The following is a 19263-nucleotide window of genomic DNA, read 5'->3' as shown; positions in this document are numbered from 1 at the left end:
TCGGGGCCGTCTCTGACGGCCCCGATCAGCCAGTAATTCCGGGTCATCGGGTCACTGGAGACCCGATTGACCCGGAATCCGCCGCAGATCGCTGGACTGAATTGTCCAACGATCTGCGGCAATCGCCGACATGGGGGGACATAATGACCCCCCTGGGCGATATGCCGGGATGCCTGCTGAACGATTTCAGCAGGCATCCGGCCCCGGCTCCCCTCTGGCTAGCGGCGGGGTCCGGAAATGCTCAGGGCGTATCCATACGCCCTCGGTCCTTAAGGACTTGGAAACGGGGGCGTATGGATATGCCCTATGTCCTTAAGGGGTTAAGGTAAAAATGGGCTTGGTCCTTAAGGGGTTAATGATTAGCTGTGATGTCACGTGACTAGACAGGTGACTAGCCCTGATCTCCATACACACCCTCCCCCGTCATCATTGGATGATCTGATATTTGTTTGGGTGGATCTTTAAAAGCAAAGTCTAAAAGCAAATGTTAGGAGGACAGAGGGGAAACTGCAAAAGGAGGCATCACAGAAGCAACACAGATCCCCATTCCTAGAGGCTACATGAAGGGGCAGAGCCATGAAGAGCCAGGGAGAGAGTATGTCCCAAAGCCCACTCTTCTCTGCTAACCGGTTATGACTACAGGTGTTCCCATGGACCCCAGGCAGCCATTTTTTTTTTATCCAGAAGTACTATGCCTACACTCGGTAAGATACACAGGTTTGATTAAGTTATCTCAATTTTAATGTGGACGGAATTATATAATGTGGAGGAGCAGACCTGGCTTATATATAATCTCAATTATGAGATGGTAATAGTTTATAAGCCACACCCCCTTCTACTGAAGTTGAATGGGGTGTGTCTTATGGGGATCTATGCAATCACATGATGAGATGGTAAAGTTAGGATATAGACCACTCCTCCTCCTACTGCAGATGAACGGGGTGCATCTTATGGGGATCAATGCAATGATCATATTGCATATTAGCATAGTCTATTTGATCTTCCTCTGCTCCACCACATGATATAATAATTCCCACAAGGAAACTTAAGTATACAACACAAAGAGAAACATAGCCGCACATCCACCATTTGTATTTTGATCTACTTGCTTCTCAGCATAATTTCTAAAACTAACAGGTTGTTAGTATACATGTTGATCAAAAAGTACAAGCCCACTCGCCACGTCAAGGCCACCTAGTCAGAGTAGGTCCCTAACCTGACACTGGCGTAGTGCCGGGCGGCGACCACTGCCTCCGATACACCACGCCCACAGGGGGAGCGACCCAGTGGCCAGGTAGCCCCACTGCTGCCCGACCAAGCCCCTGGCACTTGGCCACACCACCCCACTGACAAAGCATCACAGAAATAATGGCCGCCACAGAAAACCACACCAGTGTGAAACTTACCATGTGCTCCCTGCCAGGGGGCTGGGAGAATGCTAGGAGGAAACCCTTATGCAGTCTCCTGCTAATTAAAGTGTACCTGTAGTCAACAAAAACTTATGTAATGTAGATAATACCATTATATGTATATTTGTAATATACATTGGTTAAAAAATGTCTCTGCTGCTATTGTGTGTGTGTCTCTATGAGGAGTCCAAAAAAAGGAAGTGAGGATAGGACAAGCAGGGATCTATGCAGACTCCTGGCTTGTCAATCATCCTGATATATGAACCAAGAGCATTTTATAGAGCCTCAGTGCACACTGTCCTGCTTTTTCTTAGTACACAGAGCCCTTCTTGTCCAACCTCACTTCCTGTATTTGGACTCCTCATGAAGACACACAGGCAATAGCTGCAGGCACAAAAATATACACATTTTTTAATCAATGTATATTACAAATGTACATATAATTGTATTATCTACATTGTATAAAAAGTTTTTGTTGACGACAGGTACACTTTAAAAAACCGCCTGGGCCAAATGGGTGGAGTGGGGCGCTGGCCACGAACAACCTGTTCGTTTTTTAAATTATGCTGAGAAGTAGATCAAAATAAAAATGGTGGATGTGCGACTGTGTTTCTCTATTTGTGTTGTAAACTTAATGTAAGTCTTCCTAATTAGTAATGTACTATAAATTATATATTTAGTACCGTATCTTTCCAGAGATAGTTGTGGTTAGAACTGGGCGGGTTTAATCCCATTTTATATATGTAAAATGCCCATACGATATCATGTAATGTGATGATCTCTGTACAAAGTAATATAAATGATGTCTGAACTAACCTACTTCTATAGCAAGCAAGAGAAGTCAGCTCCCACAACCCGTCCGCACGGCAAATCTCCAACGCAATGTAGAAAACAGCAAGAAGCCAGCGGTAAAAGAACTTCACTTTATTTCACGATCAGACATCAGTAAAAGCACTCAAACGGCAGTCCATAAAAACAGGACCGCTGAAACATGCATGTTTTTATGGACTGCCGTTTGAGTGCTTTTACTGATGTCTGATCGTGAAATAAAGTGAAGTTCTTTTACCGCTGGCTACTTGCTGTTTTCTAACCTACTTCTGTTATTAAGTTTAATTATTAAATAACATTACTAATGTAACATTGATTTATATCTGACATTATGTCTGTTTTGGTCCGTTTATTACTATTTAATATAAATCAATTGTAACCAATAAATGGATCTGATCATTTCCAACAACGCAGAGCTGGTTGGTAATGTAACTGTGCGGGAAAACCTTGGTAATAGCGACCACAATATAGTTACTTTTGACTTAAAATGTAGAAAACAAAGACAGACGGGGAAGGCAAAAACATATAACTTTAAAAAGGCAAATTTCCCTGGGCTGAGATCTGCACTACAGGACATAGACTGGGGGAGGGGTTCTCAAATACTGATACAGAAGGTAAATGGGACATCTTTAAATCAACTCTAAATAACTATACATCTAAATATATACCAAAGGGGAACAAATATAAACCATTAAAACTAAATCCTGCATGGCTGACAAATGAGGTTAAAAGAGCAATAAACAATAAAAAAATAGCCTTCAAAAAATACAAATCTAATGGGTCAGCGATAACATTTAAACAGTACAAAGAACTTAATAAAATCTGTAAAAATGTAATAAAAACAGCAAAAATTCAAAACGAGAGACAGGTGGCCAAAGAAAGCAAAACTAATCCTAAATATTTTTTTAGATATATAAATGCAAAAAAACCAAGGACAGAGCATGTAGGACCCCTTAATAATGATAATGGGGAGGTTGTCACAGGCAATCAAGAGAAAGCGGAGCTACTGAATGGGTTCTTTAGTTCTGTATATACTAAGGAAGAAGGAGCTGACATTGGCCAGGTCAGTGCTGGTAACACATCATGTACAGGTCAGTGCTGGTAACACATCATGTACAGGTCAGTGCTGGTAACACATCATGTACAGGTCAGTGCTGGTAACACATCATGTAATGTACTGAACTGGCTTAATGTAGAGATGGTACAAGGTAAGTTAAGTGATATAAATGTAAGCAAATCCCCAGGGCCGGATGGACTACACCCAAGAGTTCTTAGAGAGGTAAGTTCAGTAATATCTGTACCCCTGTACATGATATTTAGAGATTGTCTGGTGTCTGGTATTGTGCCAAGGGACTGGCGCAAGGCGAATGTGGTGCCAATCTTCAAAAAGGGCTCTAGGTCTTCCCCAGGAAACTATAGACCGGTAAGTTTAACGTGCATTGTGGGTAAATTGTTTGAAGGACTTATAAGGGATTACATACAGGAATACATAGGGGATAATAGTATTAAAAGTGATAGCCAGCATGGGTTTACTAAGGATAGAAGTTGTCAAACCAATCTAATTTGCTTTTATGAAGATGTGAGTAGAAGCCTTGACAGAGGAATGGCTGTGGATATAGTGTTTCTGGATTTTGCTAAAGCGTTTGATACTGTCCCTCATAGACGTCTGACAGGTAAGTTAAGGTCTTTGGGTTTGGAAATTTTAGTTTGTAACTGGATTGAACACTGGCTCATGGATCGTACCCAGAGAGTGGTGGTCAATGATTCGTACTCTGATTGGTCCCCGGTTATTAGTGGTGTACCCCAAGGTTCAGTACTGGGCCCGCTGTTGTTTAATTTATTTATCAATGATATAGAGGATGGTATTAACAGCTCTGTTTCTATCTTTGCAGATGACACCAAGCTTTGTAGCACGGTACAGTCTATAGAGGATGTGTATAGGTTACAAGATGACTTGGATAGACTAAGTGTCTGGGCATCCACTTGGCAAATGAGGTTCAATGTGGATAAATGTAAAGTTATGCATCTGGGTACTAATAACCTGCATGCGTCATATGTCTTAGGGGGGATTAAACTGGCAGAGTCACTGGTAGAGAAGGATCTGGGTGTACTTGTAGATCACAGACTACAGAATAGCACAATGTCAGGCTGCTGCTTCCAAAGCCGGCAGGATATTGTCATGTATCAAAAGGGGCCTGGACTCAAGGGACAGGGACATAATACTCCCCCTTTATAAATCATTGGTACGGCCTCACCTGGAATATGCTGTTCAGTTTTGGGCACCTGTCCATAAAAGGGACACTGCGGAGCTGGAAAGGGTGCAGAGACGCGCGACTAAACTAATATGGGGCCTGGAACATCTTAGCTATGAGGAGCGATTAAAGGAGTTACAATTGTTTAGTCTTGAGAAGAGACGTATAAGGGGGGATATGATAAACGTATATAAGTATATTAATGGCCCATACAAAAAATATGGAGAAAAACTGTTCCAGGTTAAACCCCCCCAAAGGACGAGGGGGCACTCCCTCCGTCTGGAGAAAAAAAAGTTTAGTCTCAAGGGGCGACACGCCTTCTTTACCGTGAGGACTGTGAATTTATGGAACGGTCTACCTCAGGAACTGGTCACAGCAGGAACAATTAACAGCTTTAAAACAGGATTAGATACATTCATGGAACAAAATAACATTAATTCTTATGAAGAAATATAAAATCCCATCCCTTCCCCAATATCGCGCCACACCCCTACCCCTTAATTCCCTGGTTGAACTTGATGGACATATGTCTTTTTTCGACCGTACTAACTATGTAACTATGTAACTCATATCTGGGAAAATAGTTGGGCCCAGATATGGTGAATTACATTGGTTATATATTTTTGGCAATTCATAAAGGTCATAATATTTTAAATATTTTTGTTAACCATAATTAATCATAATTCATAAATGAGTTATTACCCCCACAGAGAACCTAGAGAGAAAGCAGTGTTTCTATCAGCCCTTCCCCGGAAGTGTGGCAGCCTTCTGGGCATGGCGTACTCCATGGAGCCCCGGGCCTCCACCTCCCTTTCCTGGCTGGTGGGAGGTGGAGAGAAGCCCTCTACAGTCAGCCTTCTGGGCTATAGGGGAAGTTTAAGTAGGGACCCCCAGAAGTGACAACCGGAGTGGAGGCAGAGCTGGTGACGTCAAAGGCGGGGCTGGTTATGTCAGAAGTCGGGCTAGTGTCAGAGGCGGACCTGGTGGCATCAGAAACTGTGCTAGTGATGTCAGAGGCACTAGCGAAATTATAGTATATCCCGACCAGCTCAGTTAAAAGTAAAAAAAAACTGCAATAAAAGGCTTTAATAAAACCTCTGTGAATGATAAATGGAGAGACAAAATAGGAAAAAACGGGGCACTTCCTAGTGTAGATACCCAATCGGTGTGTGCTCAATCACCACACGAAATGTGAGATAATAACCTTCTGGAGTTGTGCTATGGATAAGCACAACTCCACTGATGGCATGAACAGTGGCTCAGCTGTTGCCACAAAGATGGAGCTGCTGCACTCAGAACGGCATCCAAATGGGACCAATTGCTGACAAGAGGAGGAGAGCAGGAAAATCAAGGTTCACAGAGGCCCTGCAGAGTACAGAAGTAAAGACGACTTCAGGCCATGCACAGGACCATATCAACTTTAATGTATGGAAAATCTGGAGAACACGTATTGGTGCACACCAGCACCTTCCTCGGGTCCACCAATTATACTGCAATAACTATTAACACAGATACTATATACAAATTCAGCACAAAGAAATCTAAAAATAGGTGAATATGCATAAACATATATCTGCAAGGTGTACGTGTTGATCATATAAAAATCCCAAAATGAGGACTAGTTAATGGATCAGGGAGCGCGGCCTGAAGAAATAGCGCGTCTGGGGAGCAGGCTGGAGACTGGGAGGAACCGTTGATCCAGGGATTTATTCTGATGCCCTATTTGGAGTCGGGAAGGAATTTCTACCTCTAGTAGGAGGGTTTTTTGCCTTCCCCTGGATTAAGTCAGTAGGGACTCATTAGGGATATAGGTTGAACTAGATGGACGCTGGTCTTTTTTCAACCTTATGAACTATGTTACTAATACTAAAATCAGCAGATGTGGTCTCCAAGGCGAAAACTTTTTGACCATGGCAGATACATTTGCAGCAAAGGTACCCACAGCAAGGCGGCAATGGTGGACTGTGAGTCCATTGTTTTCACTCCTCAATCAACTAGGAGCGTAAATATTCTGGCGTATTTTGGCTGGGGCCTGGATGTTTTCTGTCTATCTTAGATGTTCAGGGAACATGGTCACCCACCTTCGGCTACTTTCCTTGAATGTGTCAGGATTCAGGTCTTCTACCAAGGGCAGCCTGAGCTATGTCACAGGTGTGGTGACCCAAACCACTTGAGTGCAAACTGCACTCAGCAGATATGCGCCATTGCTGTGGGGTGAGTCACCTGGCGGCCATCTTTAACCTCTTAAAGACCAAGGACGCACTGGTATGTCCTGAGTCCTTTCCCTTTCTATAATGCAGGGCCATGACGTGGCCCCGCTTCATAGCGGGTCGGGCCTGGCCTCTAACGACGGCCTGGACCCGTGGCTTATAGTGCACGGCAATGATCGTGGTGCCGTGCGCTATTAACCCTTTAGACGCGGCGTTCAAAGTTGAACACTGAGTCTAAAGTGAAAGTAAATCACTGCCGGTTAGCTCAGGGAACTTTTCGGGTTTGTCCGCGGCGAAATCACGGCATCCCGAACAGCTCTGGGACACGAGGAGGGTCTCCTACCTTGCCTCCTTGTGTCCGATTGCCGAATAACTATTCAGTGCCTGAGATCCAGGCATGAGCAGTCAAGCGGCAGAATCATTGATCACTGGTTTCTTATGAGAAACCACTGATCAATGTAAAAGATCAGTGTGTGCAGTGCTATAGCTCCCAATGGGATAATAATGATCAGTATAAGAGATCAGTGTGTGCAGTGTTATAAGTCCCTATGGGATAACAATGATCAATGTAAAAGATCAGTGTGTGCAGTGCTATAGCTCCCTATGGGAGCTATAACACTCCAAAAAAAAAAGTGAATAAAGATCATTTAACTCCTCCCCTAATAAGTTTGAATCACTGCCCTTTTCACATTTAAAGAAAAAGTGTAAATAAAAATAAACACATGTGGTATCGCCGCGTGCGGAAATGTCCAAATTATAAAAATATATCGTTAATTAAACTGCACAATCAATGGCGTACGCACAAAAAAAATTCCAAAGTCCAAAATAGTGTATTTTTGGTCACTTTTTACATCATGAAAAATGAATAAAAAGCAATCAACAAATCCGATCAATTCAGAAGTACGACAAAATCAAACCTATATAAGTAGGGTATCATTTTAATCGTATGGACCTACCGAAAAATGTTCGGCGTAGAAACAGAATCCCCCAAAAGTTACAAAATGGCGTTTTTATTTTTCAATTTTGTCTCACAATTATTATTTTTTTTCCGTTTCGCAGTAGCATTACAAAGTAGAATTGGTGGCGCAAAAAATAAGCCGCAATATGGATTTTTAGGTGCAAATTTGAAAAACCCCTGTTCCTTAAGGGGCCTAAGAGCATCCACACTCCTTTTCCTACGCTGTGGCCGGTCCTGCTGTGGAGAGCCTGACGGTTGCCTCAGCTGGAGAGGGGGCACCAAACCAGTGAGGGAGAAGCACAAGACCCCCTCTCAGCTGAGGCAAGAGGAGAAACGCAGGTTTGAGAGAGGGTACAGGAGATTTCCCAGGTGGCAGGGGTAGCATCTTTTAACTGTGCCAGCATTATATTGGATATGGCTAGATTTGCAGCCTTTGATCTTCTCTGCTGCGTTGAAGCTGACATTTTCTTTTTAGAGAAAACAGGTTGTCAGATCTAGCCTCTCTGTTAAAAGCCAGAAGAGTGGAGGTGCGGGCCCTCCCACTGGTCTCTTGGGGCTGAGCCGTATAGTGGGGTGGCAGTGCTTTTTACCGCTCCGGTTGAATGCCGGCGGGTTATTGAGTAAGAAATGGGGAGGCGCCCGATCTTAGATGTCTTCATGAAGGGACAGGAGCTCCAGCTCATTAAAATCTATGCCCCACAGACTACCTGGGGCCGTAAGGATTTCTTTGAGGATTAAGCCCTTTCTTTTTTTTTTTTTTTTGAGTCGGCAAGTGATCTTTGAAGGGGTCTGCAATAATGTCACAACGTTCCAATGATCGCCTAGCTTGATGACAGTGTGGCCCTTAATAGTATAATTAGGGAGGCTCGCCAAGATGATGCCCTCATCCAGAGCACTTCAGGTCACTTGGTTTTCACCTTTTTTATTGAGGTATTTACAAGACTAGAATAGACTGGTTTTATTTGAAGGAGGAAGCAGTCTCTTCCACAGTGACCGTGGTTGAGGTGGAGTTCACCGATCACTGTATTATTTTGTTTTCCCTGAATGTTTCAGAGACCCCCTGATGGGTAAAGGTTATTAGAAGCTGAATTTGTTTCTCCTGGAGGAAGCGGACATAAGATAGTCCTATTAGGATTTTCTTCAGAGTCAGGTATCTTTTACTGGACCTTTGTAGTAATAAGCTGGAGTGGTGGGAGATATTCAAGAAGAGGGCTGGGGGGTTCTTCCACCAGCTCTTAAGCCTCAGGTCCCTGAACAGGTATCGCCTGTACCAGGCTCTGAGGAGGAAACTCGAGCTTCTTCTCTCAACTGGAGGTAGCCAGGAGGATATCTCAAGAGTGAAGTCCTTGCTAATGAGGTGTCAGTACGATAGACATGCATCTTTGTTTTTTGAGAGGGATTAGGGGAAGTACCGCTTGCCCGACCCTTACAGAAACTGCAAGATGTCAGTGAGAGAAGTAATATCATCACAGGACTGATTGACAGCCCAAGGTCAATTAACAGGGGCAGAGAGGGGGCAGAGAGTTTCCCACTGAAGGGGTGGTCTGGCCACTCTTTTGTGGTGGGGTCCACTGTATGTCAGAGTTGTCCTTTTGAGACCACTTTTGTGTGTTCGCGATCGATCACTTCCTTAGAAGGGTGAGTCGCTGACTCATCCCGAGTCTGGCTGAGCCGGAGGCCATCCAGAGGGTGTTGGTGTATGCTGATGATGTCACTATTTTCGTCTTCTCGAGAGGGGAGGTAGATGTGGTGATGTTGGAGCTGGACCGATACTCGGAGGCATTTGGGTCTAAGATCAACCGGGTTAAGTGTGAAAGTCTCTGGCTGGGAGGGGGAGATCCCACGTTTGATCTCCCGGACACCCTTCCAGAGCCCCAAGAGTCAGCAAAAGTTTTCGGCATCAAATTCGGCCAGGATGATTATCCCACCAAAAACTGTGATGTAAGCTCCAGGATGCCACTCAGAAGGTGAACCAGTGGAAGGGTTTGACTATGACCCTCAGGGAAAGGGCACACCTGATCAAATTGTACCTGCTCCCCTTGTTTATCTATCTGGGCAGTGTATGTATCTGGCAGAGGCTTACTACACTAGGATCTACAGTCTGTTTTTCCAACTGTTATGGGGGAACAAGTTGAACCTAGTCAAGAGGGAGGTTACATACTGCACGAGGAGACTAGGGGGTTTATCTATGGTGAACCCGGTGGTGTTCTTAACCAACACCTTCTTGAAAGCTAACATCTCAAACCTCTGGTCAGAGAGGGCTCCTCCGTGGGTACTCTCCTGCAGGGAATGGTTTTGGCCTTTCTTCCAGGAATGGGAGACAGGAGGGCGAGCGAAGGACCTCCATACGCCCTATGGATATCTTCCTGCTTACGCTACCCCGACTCTGAAGACGATACTTGGGTGGGGTTTGGGAGTGTGGGAGAACCTACACGTCCCCTGACGAAGCTGTGTAGCGAAAACGCGTTTGGGGTTGGAGGTGAGAGGTACTTTCCTATATGTTGGATTGATCATATAGCCTACAGTACTTTGCTGATTTCATTGTGTCTTTTCCTGCTGTGCATGGTTATTTGCTCTGCCATAGGTCTCCCTGTCACACACATTGCGGCAGTTCTGTATGGTATTATATTTATCTAGGGATTTATGCTGCCTGAATGAGTTATTTCCTTGGTTCTAGGATAAACTTCAGCAACCTATGCCATTATATATGTCTACATGCCCCTATCTATACTTGTATGATCATGTAATTAATATTTTTACCCTCACCCCCTACTCTTCTGCCTGAGTATTCTGCTGTACCTCTTTTTCATGTGTTTTTATAAATTTTTGTATCTCAATAAAATATACTTTTATTTGAATTAACATTGATTCATTATAGTCTCTATTGTTGGTGTGGATCGTTTTGGGGACCATATGACACAGGGTCTCAGATCGCCATAGATCTTTTTGGGTAACTGATCAAATTGTACCTGCTTCCCTTGTTTATCTATCTGGGCAGTATATGTATCTTGGCAGATGCTTACTATACTAGGATCTAAAGCCTGTTATGGGGGAACAAGTTGAACCTAGTCAATAGGGAGGTTATGTACTACACGAGGAGACTAGGGGGTTTATGGTGAACCCTGTGGTGTTCTTAACCAACACCTTCTTGAAAGCTAACATCTCAAACCTCTGATCAGAGAGGGCTCCTCCGTGGGTACTCTCCTGCAGGGAATGGTTTCGGCCTTTTTTCCAGGAATGGGAGAGAGGAGGACGAGTGAAGAACCTCCGTACGCCCTATGGATATTTTCCGGCTTCTGCTACCCCGGCTCTGAAGGCGATACGTCGGTGGGGTTTGGGAGTGTGGGAGATCAGGACCCAGTCAAGGCAGTTCCTTGACCAACTGGTTCTGTTGACCCTCTTCCAGAAGCTTCTGGCACTCAGGGACTGCCCAGGTCAGGATCTGAGGGTGGGGTTGTACTTTTTAAACATGAAAAGGATCCCCCAGAAGTTTTGGGACTAAGCCTGGCACTACTTTCAGGAGAAGTTATATGTAAGGCACAACTTGAATAACAGGAGCTCTGATGACCGGGACTGTCCCCGAGAAGAGTGTGGGGGGACACTGGAAATCATGGACCACTTCCTGCTTCATTATCCCTTTAATTTAGGGGTCTACAACTGGGTGGGCGCTTACATCGGCTGGAGTCAACATGCCGGCCTTACCTATCCGGAGTGGGTTTATGGGGCATTCAGGACCCTGGGTGGCGGAGACCGGGGCACTTTATTCTTAGTTAGTTTAGTGGTTAGGTTCCACACATGGAACGCTCGGTGTTTGGTATCTACCCAGCAGAAAGTTCTCCCCGAGGTGGACGTCTGTAGGAATATCAGTCTTGGTACCAGTAGGGCTTCTCTCCTATGGAGAGGTTTTTGTTTTGATGTGCACTAGGTATTAGACCTTTTGGGCTGAGTACCCTTATTTTGGATAGGGGCAGTGATACAGGGACAGGGATAGGGTAAGTGTAGGGTTAGTTTAATGAAAGAATAGCGATAGGGTGAGAGGTAGGGTAGAGTTAGGGAAAGAGTTTCCTCCAGACATGATTCTGCCCCCACCATGATCACTGTAGGGATGGTATTGGGCAGGTGATGGGCAGTGCCTGGTTTCACCCAGACATGATGCTGCCCCCACCATGATCACTGTAGAGATGGTATTGGGCAGGTAATGGGCAGTGCCTGGTTTTCTCCAGATATGATGCTGCCCCCACCATGATCACTGTAGGGATGGTATTGGGCAGGTGATGGGCAGTGCCTGGTTTCCCCCAGACATGATGCTGCCCCCACCATGATCACTGTAGGGATGGTATTGGGCAGGTGATGGGCAGTGCCTGGTTTCCCCCAGACATGATGCTGCCCCCACCATGATCACTGTAGGGATGGTATTGGGCAGGTGATGGGCAGTGCCTGGTTTCCTCCAGATAGGATGCTGCCCCCACCATGATCACTGTAGGGATGGTATTGGGCAGGTGATGGGCAGTGCCTGGTTTCCTCCAGACATGATGCTGCCTCCACCATGATCACTGTAGGGATGGTATTGGGCAGGTGATGGGCAGTGCCTGGTTTCCCCCAGACATGATGCTGCCCCCACCATGATCACTGTAGGGATGGTATTGGGCAGGTGATGGGCAGTGCCTGGTTTCACCCAGACATGATGCTGCCCCCACCATGATCACTGTAGAGATGGTATTGGGCAGGTAATGGGCAGTGCCTGGTTTCCTCCAGATATGATGCTGCCCCCACCATGATCACTGTAGGGATGGTATTGGGCAGGTGATGGGCAGTGCCTGGTTTCACCCAGACATGATGCTGCCCCCACCATGATCACTGTAGAGATGGTATTGGGCAGGTAATGGGCAGTGCCTGGTTTCCTCCAGATATGATGCTGCCCCCACCATGATCACTGTAGGGATGGTATTGGGCAGGTGATGGGCAGTACCTGGTTCCCCCCAGACATGATGCTGCCCCCACCATGATCACTGTAGGGATGGTATTGGACAGGTGATGGGCAGTGCCTGGTTTCCTCCAGACATGATGCTGCCCCCATCATGATCACTGTAGGGATGGTATTGGGCAGGTGATGGGCAGTGCCTGGTTTCCTCCAGACATGATGCTGCCCCCACCATGATCACTGTAGGGATGGTATTGGGCAGGTAATGGGCAGTGCCTGGTTTCCTCCAGACATGATGCTGCTCCCACCATGATCACTGTAGGGATGGTATTGGGAAGGTGATGGGCAGTGCCTGGATTCCTGCATACATTAGAATTGAGGCCAGAAATTAAAATTTTGGTTTAATCAGACCAGATAATTCTTATGTGTTTTGAGTCTCATGCACACTGAGAAATTCCTTGCTGAGTTTCTTTGATCTGTTCACACTGAGGAAATGATGAGGAATTTACCCACCTCAGTCACAAGGACACCCGGTCATCCCTTTTTTTAATTACTCAGGGAAAAGTACAGATAGTCACCTGCAGGTCCCCTATAAAGGAGAACTCCAGCTAAATGAAATTACTTTTATATAGCAGCACGTTAAGGTTGTATAACTTTGTAATGTACAAGTGTTATCTTTGAGCACATACTCTATTTAATTCAGCTTTTTCCTCCAGGCAGGAAGTCAAGTAGTTCTTATCACACATGATCACTGCCGGGCACCAGTTTGGACTGTGTAATATCACACTCCCTTCTCCCCAGCTAAGAGAGCCAGTGCTACAATATGTATTGAGTGATTGTCACTAAATGGCAAACATCTCCATCATATATATTCACTGCTTTTCTAACTATGTGACCTGCTCAGCTCTCTGAAGGCAGCCCCTCCCACTGCTCACACAACAAACAAGCGCAGGGGCTGATGGTCTTTGTAGTTTTTTTTTGTAGATTTCAGCTAGATTTTCAATGACTGTTTAAGGGGTGTTGGGGTGCGATTTTGAACCAACTCAGCTGGGATGCCCTGTGGAGTCATGGTGAGGATACATATTTTTAACTTATTTGGGCTTTTATTTTTACCACTTTTGGCTTGTAGTTCCATGTGCATCTGCATTCACATATCCTTCTTGCTGTATTCACAAACAGAATGGCCCACATTTATCATTATAGGTGTAAGTGAATTTTTTTACACCTTTTTTTGTGTGCTGGTAATGTGTAGGAGAACCAAATTTATTAAATGTTCACAGAGCATTTGATAAATTGTGTGCATGTTTTCTCACATTTCTCTCTTCACATACACTAAAAAGCTACGCCAGGTCTGGGATGGTGAAGCTTTAGAGACGCTCAGTGGCTTTGTGCCTTTTCACAAAAATGCGCAGTTCATAATTACCTTCTATATCATGTGTATTGCCAAAATCAGTGAATTGCAACTCAAAAACAGTGGATTGCAACTCAAAATCAGCAGAAATGTGTAAACAAAAAGGCGCAAAAAAAGGTGCAAATAAACCCTGCTTCCGCCTTTTTGTGCCTTTTGTATACACAAAAAACAGTCTAAAGACAATGATAAATGTCGGCCAATAAGCTAATCTGGTGCTATAGATGACTGCGCTGCCCCCCCCCCCCAAGGTGTGTGATCTGTTGGTATTGTTTGTTCAGTGGTTACAGGGGTTTCTGCTGCACTAGGATTCCCACAGATATTCCAGGATTGTACACGTGAGTTTTCAATGTATTTTCTGTAATGTAGCTGCAGGCGCAACTGTGTGCTGACGTATCAGTAACCATGGGGGTTAAAAATGGCGATCTCCAGCGCATTGTATCCTCAGACCGTGTACTCATGTATCACTAACCACGGGCCTGACAATGGTGATCTCCAACGCGCATTGTATCCTCAGACCCTGTGCTCACGTATCAATAACCTTGAGGCTGAAAATGGCGATCTCCAGCACATTGTATCCTCAGTCCATGTGCTCACATATCAACCACAGGGCTGACAATGGCTGTTTCCAGTGCATTGTATCCTCAGACCCTGTGCTCACGTATCAATAACCATGGGTCTGACAATGGCGATCTCCAGTGAGTTGTATCCTCAGACCGCGTGCTCACGTATCAACCACGGGGCTGACAATGGCGATCTCCGGTGCATTGTATCCTCAGACCCTGTGTTCACATATCGATAAACTCGAGGCTGACAATGGCGATCTCCAGTGCGTTGTATCCTCAGACCGCGTGCTCACGTATCAATAACCACGGGGCTGACTATTGTGATCTCTGGGGCATTGTATCCTGGCTCCTATTGTACACAACAAATGTGCTATCCCAGAATATAGCCCCAATAGCTATAGGAATAATTAAGGAAGGAGCCCTTTGGATTTTGGGGTCCTGTACACATTTTATGCCTCTGATTTTGATGTAATTATTCACACTCATTGTGTAAATTGTGATGTCTCTCAGGTTTTCTGTACTGGTAGGTTGGGAAATTTTTGGTATCTGAAGAAAAGGTCAGTGTGACCTGTAAATGCATTGTATACAATAAAGTTTGTATGGTATTATATACAGTTCTATCTGGTGCGGTGATTGCGGCAGGAAGGAGCGGTTATACCAGCGTAGATCTTGTATGGATCTACCTATTCCCTCTGTGGAAGTCGCCTGGATGATTGTGCCTCCATTCACCATTTACGTGCCATACATCATGGAGCATTTCCGCTTTTCTATCTTGTAGATGCGCTGAATTCTGGGAAAACTGATCCATGCATCGTCCTGAGCGGTTTTGCTCTCTGTATTACGCAAAGCCTAAGGCTGTTTTGTCATTTGAAATTCTTATCCTTTTATCTTATATTTTACAGGATCAACAAGGCACCTTCTGGAGTATGAGACCGAGCGCCAGAGGCAGAACCTGCCCCTAATGGCCGCCATTGACCTGTTGAAGAGATTGTACAACACAAAGAAGCCACCCATCGTGCTGTTGCGAACTCTTGGCCTCCAGGCTACAAATGCCCTGCCACCATTGAAGGTCTGTTGTCTCCTCCGCTGTGTTTAGCCTCCATTCACACTGTCTGTTAGTTCATTTCTGTAATCTTTGCCGCTTCCTGTCCAACAGCCATCACCTTCTTTGGGGCAGATGGAGACTTCAGAAAACCCCTTAAAGGGGTTGTGCGCTGCCCTGCAGTTCGGAGCTCCACTCATAGCGTCCGGAAGTTCATTACTCCGAACGCTGTGTGCGGGCTTCCGTGTTTGCGGCCGCCAGGCGTGACGTCTCGCACGCCCCCTCGTGACGTCACGCCCGCCCCCTCTACCAAAGTATATGGGGAGGGGGCGAGACGTCGCGAGGGGCCGGGCGTGACTTCACTCCCTGCGGCTGCGAACACGGAAGCCCGCACACAGCGTTCGGAGTAATGAACTTCCGGACGCTGTGAGAGGAGCTCCGAACTGCAGGGCAGCGCACAACCCCTTTAAGGCTAACTTTTCACTTTTTTTTTTTTTCTGGCAGTTTTTGAGCCAAAGTCAGAAGTGGATCGATAAGGGAGAAGTGTAAGTTCTTCCTTTTATATGTCCTATTCCTTTTGAATACACTTCTGGCTTTGGATCAAAAACTGCAGTGGCAGTTTTCCAAAAACTGCCCAAAAAAAATAACCAAGTGGAAACTGCCTAAAACATGGGAATCACTAAATAGTTTAGAAGGCGCAGATTCTAAATCTGTAGTTTTTATTGTCCTCCTGCTGCAAGCCTGCAAACTAAGCATGTTCCTGCATGGGGAGGACTACAGAGCTCAGCCATATCCCAGAGAGGACTACAGAGCTCGGCCATATCCCAGAGTGGACTACAGAGCTCAGCCATATCACGGAGTGGACTACAGAGCTCAGCCATATCACAGGGAAGACTACAGAGCATCAGCCATATCACGGAGTGGACTACAGAGCTCAGCCATATCACAGGGAAGACTACAGAGCTCGGCCATATCACGGAGTGGACTACAGAGCTCAGCCATATCACAGGGAAGACTACAGAGCATCAGCCATATCACGGAGTGGACTACAGAGCTCGGCCATATCACAGAGAAGACTACAGAGCTCGGCCATATCACGGAGAAGACTACAGAGCTCGGCCATATCACGGAGAAGACTACAGAGCTCGGCCATATCACAGAGAAGACTACAGAGCTCGGCCATATCACGGAGAAGACTACAGAGCTCGGCCATATCACGGAGAAGACTACAGAGCTCGGCCATATCACGGAGAAGACTACAGAGCTCGGCCATATCACGGAGAAGACTACAGAGCTCGGCCATATCACAGAGAAGACTACAGAGCTCAGCCAAATCCCAGAGAAGACTACAGAGCTCAGCCAAATCCCAGAGAAGACTACAGAGCTCGGCCATATCACGGAGTGGACTACAGAGCTCGACCATATCACGGAGTGGACTACAGAGCTCGACCATATCACGGAGAAGGCTACAGAGCTCGGCCATATCACAGAGAAGACTACAGAGCTCGGCCATATCACGGAGAAGACTACAGAGCTCGGCCATATCACGGAGTGGACTACAGAGCTCGGCCATATCACGGAGTGGACTACAGAGCTCGGCCATATCACAGAGAAGATTACAGAGCTCGGCCATATTATGAAGACTTAGACTCCTATGGGGTTACAGCAGGGAAGTATCTGATTTGGGAATTCATAGTTATTTGCCAATTCCAGCTTCATGGTTTGGAGGTGATGGAGTCTCTTTTAAAAGTGTTTTTTATTCATTGAATAATATGTCTGGTAATATTGGGGAAGGCGGCGGCCAATCCCTGTCCTCCGCACCGCATGGACGAGAACAGAGGCAGCAGGGGAGGAATTATACTAGGGGAGTCTGTGGTTGGTGGGGGATTATACTGGGGGGGGTCTATATGGCAAGCCAAGATAGTGGGTCCAGACACCCATCTGCCCGTTTGTGAATCTGTTGACTGTCCGGCCCTTCTTGCAGCTCTCTAACGCCCTCTTCTGTCATTTACAGGAGCAGATCATGGAGTTTGCAAGTAAATGACTTCTCTCCGTGCCTCTGATGCCAATTCATGTAATTAATTATAAATATTTTTTTAATTCTTATTATTAAAAAAGAATAAAGTTAAATATTCCTGCTCCGAGAAATGTCTGCTGCATCATGGGATCCAGGGTTATCATCAGGAGTATGAAGAGGGGCAGAGGGGGGGGGGGGGAATCTATATGGCTGGTAGGGGATTATACTGGGACGGAGGAGGGGGGGGGGGGTTTATATGGCTGGTAGGGGATTATACTGGGACGGAGGAGGGGGGGGGGGGGGGTTTATATGGCTGGTAGGAGATTATACTGGGACGGAGGAGGGGGGGTTATATGGCTGGTAGGAGATTATACTGGGACGGAGGAGGGGGGGGGGGTTATACTGGGACGGAGGAGGGGGGTTTATATGGCTGGTAGGGGATTATACTGGGATGGAGGAGGGGGGGTTTATATGGCTGGTAGGGGATTATACTGGGACGGAGGAGGGGGGGGTTATACTGGGACGGAGGAGGGGGGTTTATATGGCTGGTAGGAGATTATACTGGGACGAAGGAGGGGGGGTTATATGGCTGGTAGGGGATTATACTGGGACGAGGAGGGGGGGGGGGGGTTATACTGGGACGGAGGAGGGGGGGTTATATGGCTGGTAGGGGATTATACTGGGATGGAGGAGGGGGGGGTTATATGGCTGGTAGGGATTATACTGGGATGGAGGAGGGGGGGGGGGTTTATATGGCTGGTAGGAGATTATACTGGGACGGAGGAGGGGGGGGGTTATACTGGGACGGAGGAGGGGGGGTTATATGGCTGTTAGGGGATCATACTGGGATGGAGGAGGGGGGGTTTATATGGCTGGTAGGAGATTATACTGGGACGGAGGAGGGGGGGGGTTATACTGGGACGGAGGAGGGGGGTTTATATGGCTGGTAGGAGATTATACTGGGACGAAGGAGGGGGGGGTTATATGGCTGGTAGGGGATTATACTGGGACGGAGGAGGGGGGTTTATATGGCTGGTAGGGGATTATACTGGGACGGAGGAGGGGGGGGGGTTTATATGGCTGGTAGGAGATTATACTGGGACGGAGGAGGGGGGGGGTTATATGGCTGGTAGGGGATTATACTGGGACGGAGGAGGGGGGGTTATACTGGGACGGAGGAGGGGGGGTTTATATGGCTGGTAGGGGATTATACTGGGACGGAGGAGGGGGGGGGTTTATATGGCTGGTAGGGGATTATACTGGGACGGAGGAGGGGGGATTCTATATGGCTGGTAGGGGATTATACTGGGACGGAGGAGGGGGGTTTATATGGCTGGTAGGGGATTATACTGGACGGAGGAGGGGGGGAATCTATATGGCTGGTAGGGATTATACCTGGACGGGGGAGGGGGGGTCTATATGGCTGGCAGGGGATTATACTGGGATGAGGGAGGGGGGGTCTATATGGCTGGCAGGGGATTATACTGGGATGGAGGAGGGGGTCTATATGGCAGAGGATTATACTGGGACGGAGGAGGGGGGGTCTATATGGCTGGTAGGGGATTATACTGGGATGGAGGAGGGGGTCTATATGGCAGGGGATTATACTGGGACGGAGGAGGGGTGTCTATATGGCTGGTAGGGGATTATAC

The 19263-nt window shown here is 46.5% G+C and overlaps 1 protein-coding gene across 1 annotated transcript in view; it reads left to right on the top strand.

The window, feature by feature from the left end:
* The window catches only part of COQ6 (coenzyme Q6, monooxygenase), an 84528-nt gene extending 66768 nt beyond the window's left edge, over window positions 1–17760 (top strand). Inside the window, 2 exon segments of the mRNA XM_056553711.1 lie at window positions 15455–15621; window positions 17609–17760. Of these exon segments, the coding sequence (XP_056409686.1) occupies window positions 15455–15621; window positions 17609–17638 (197 nt within the window). The 3' untranslated portion in view covers window positions 17639–17760.
* Window positions 17761–19263: the final 1503 nt, after the last annotated feature.

The sequence above is a fragment of the Hyla sarda genome, unplaced genomic scaffold (genome assembly GCF_029499605.1).
Source record: "Hyla sarda isolate aHylSar1 unplaced genomic scaffold, aHylSar1.hap1 scaffold_356, whole genome shotgun sequence".
Lineage (NCBI taxonomy): Eukaryota > Metazoa > Chordata > Amphibia > Anura > Hylidae > Hyla > Hyla sarda.
The sequence above is the reverse complement of the archived record's forward strand: the minus strand, read 5'-3'. Positions and strand labels throughout refer to the sequence as shown.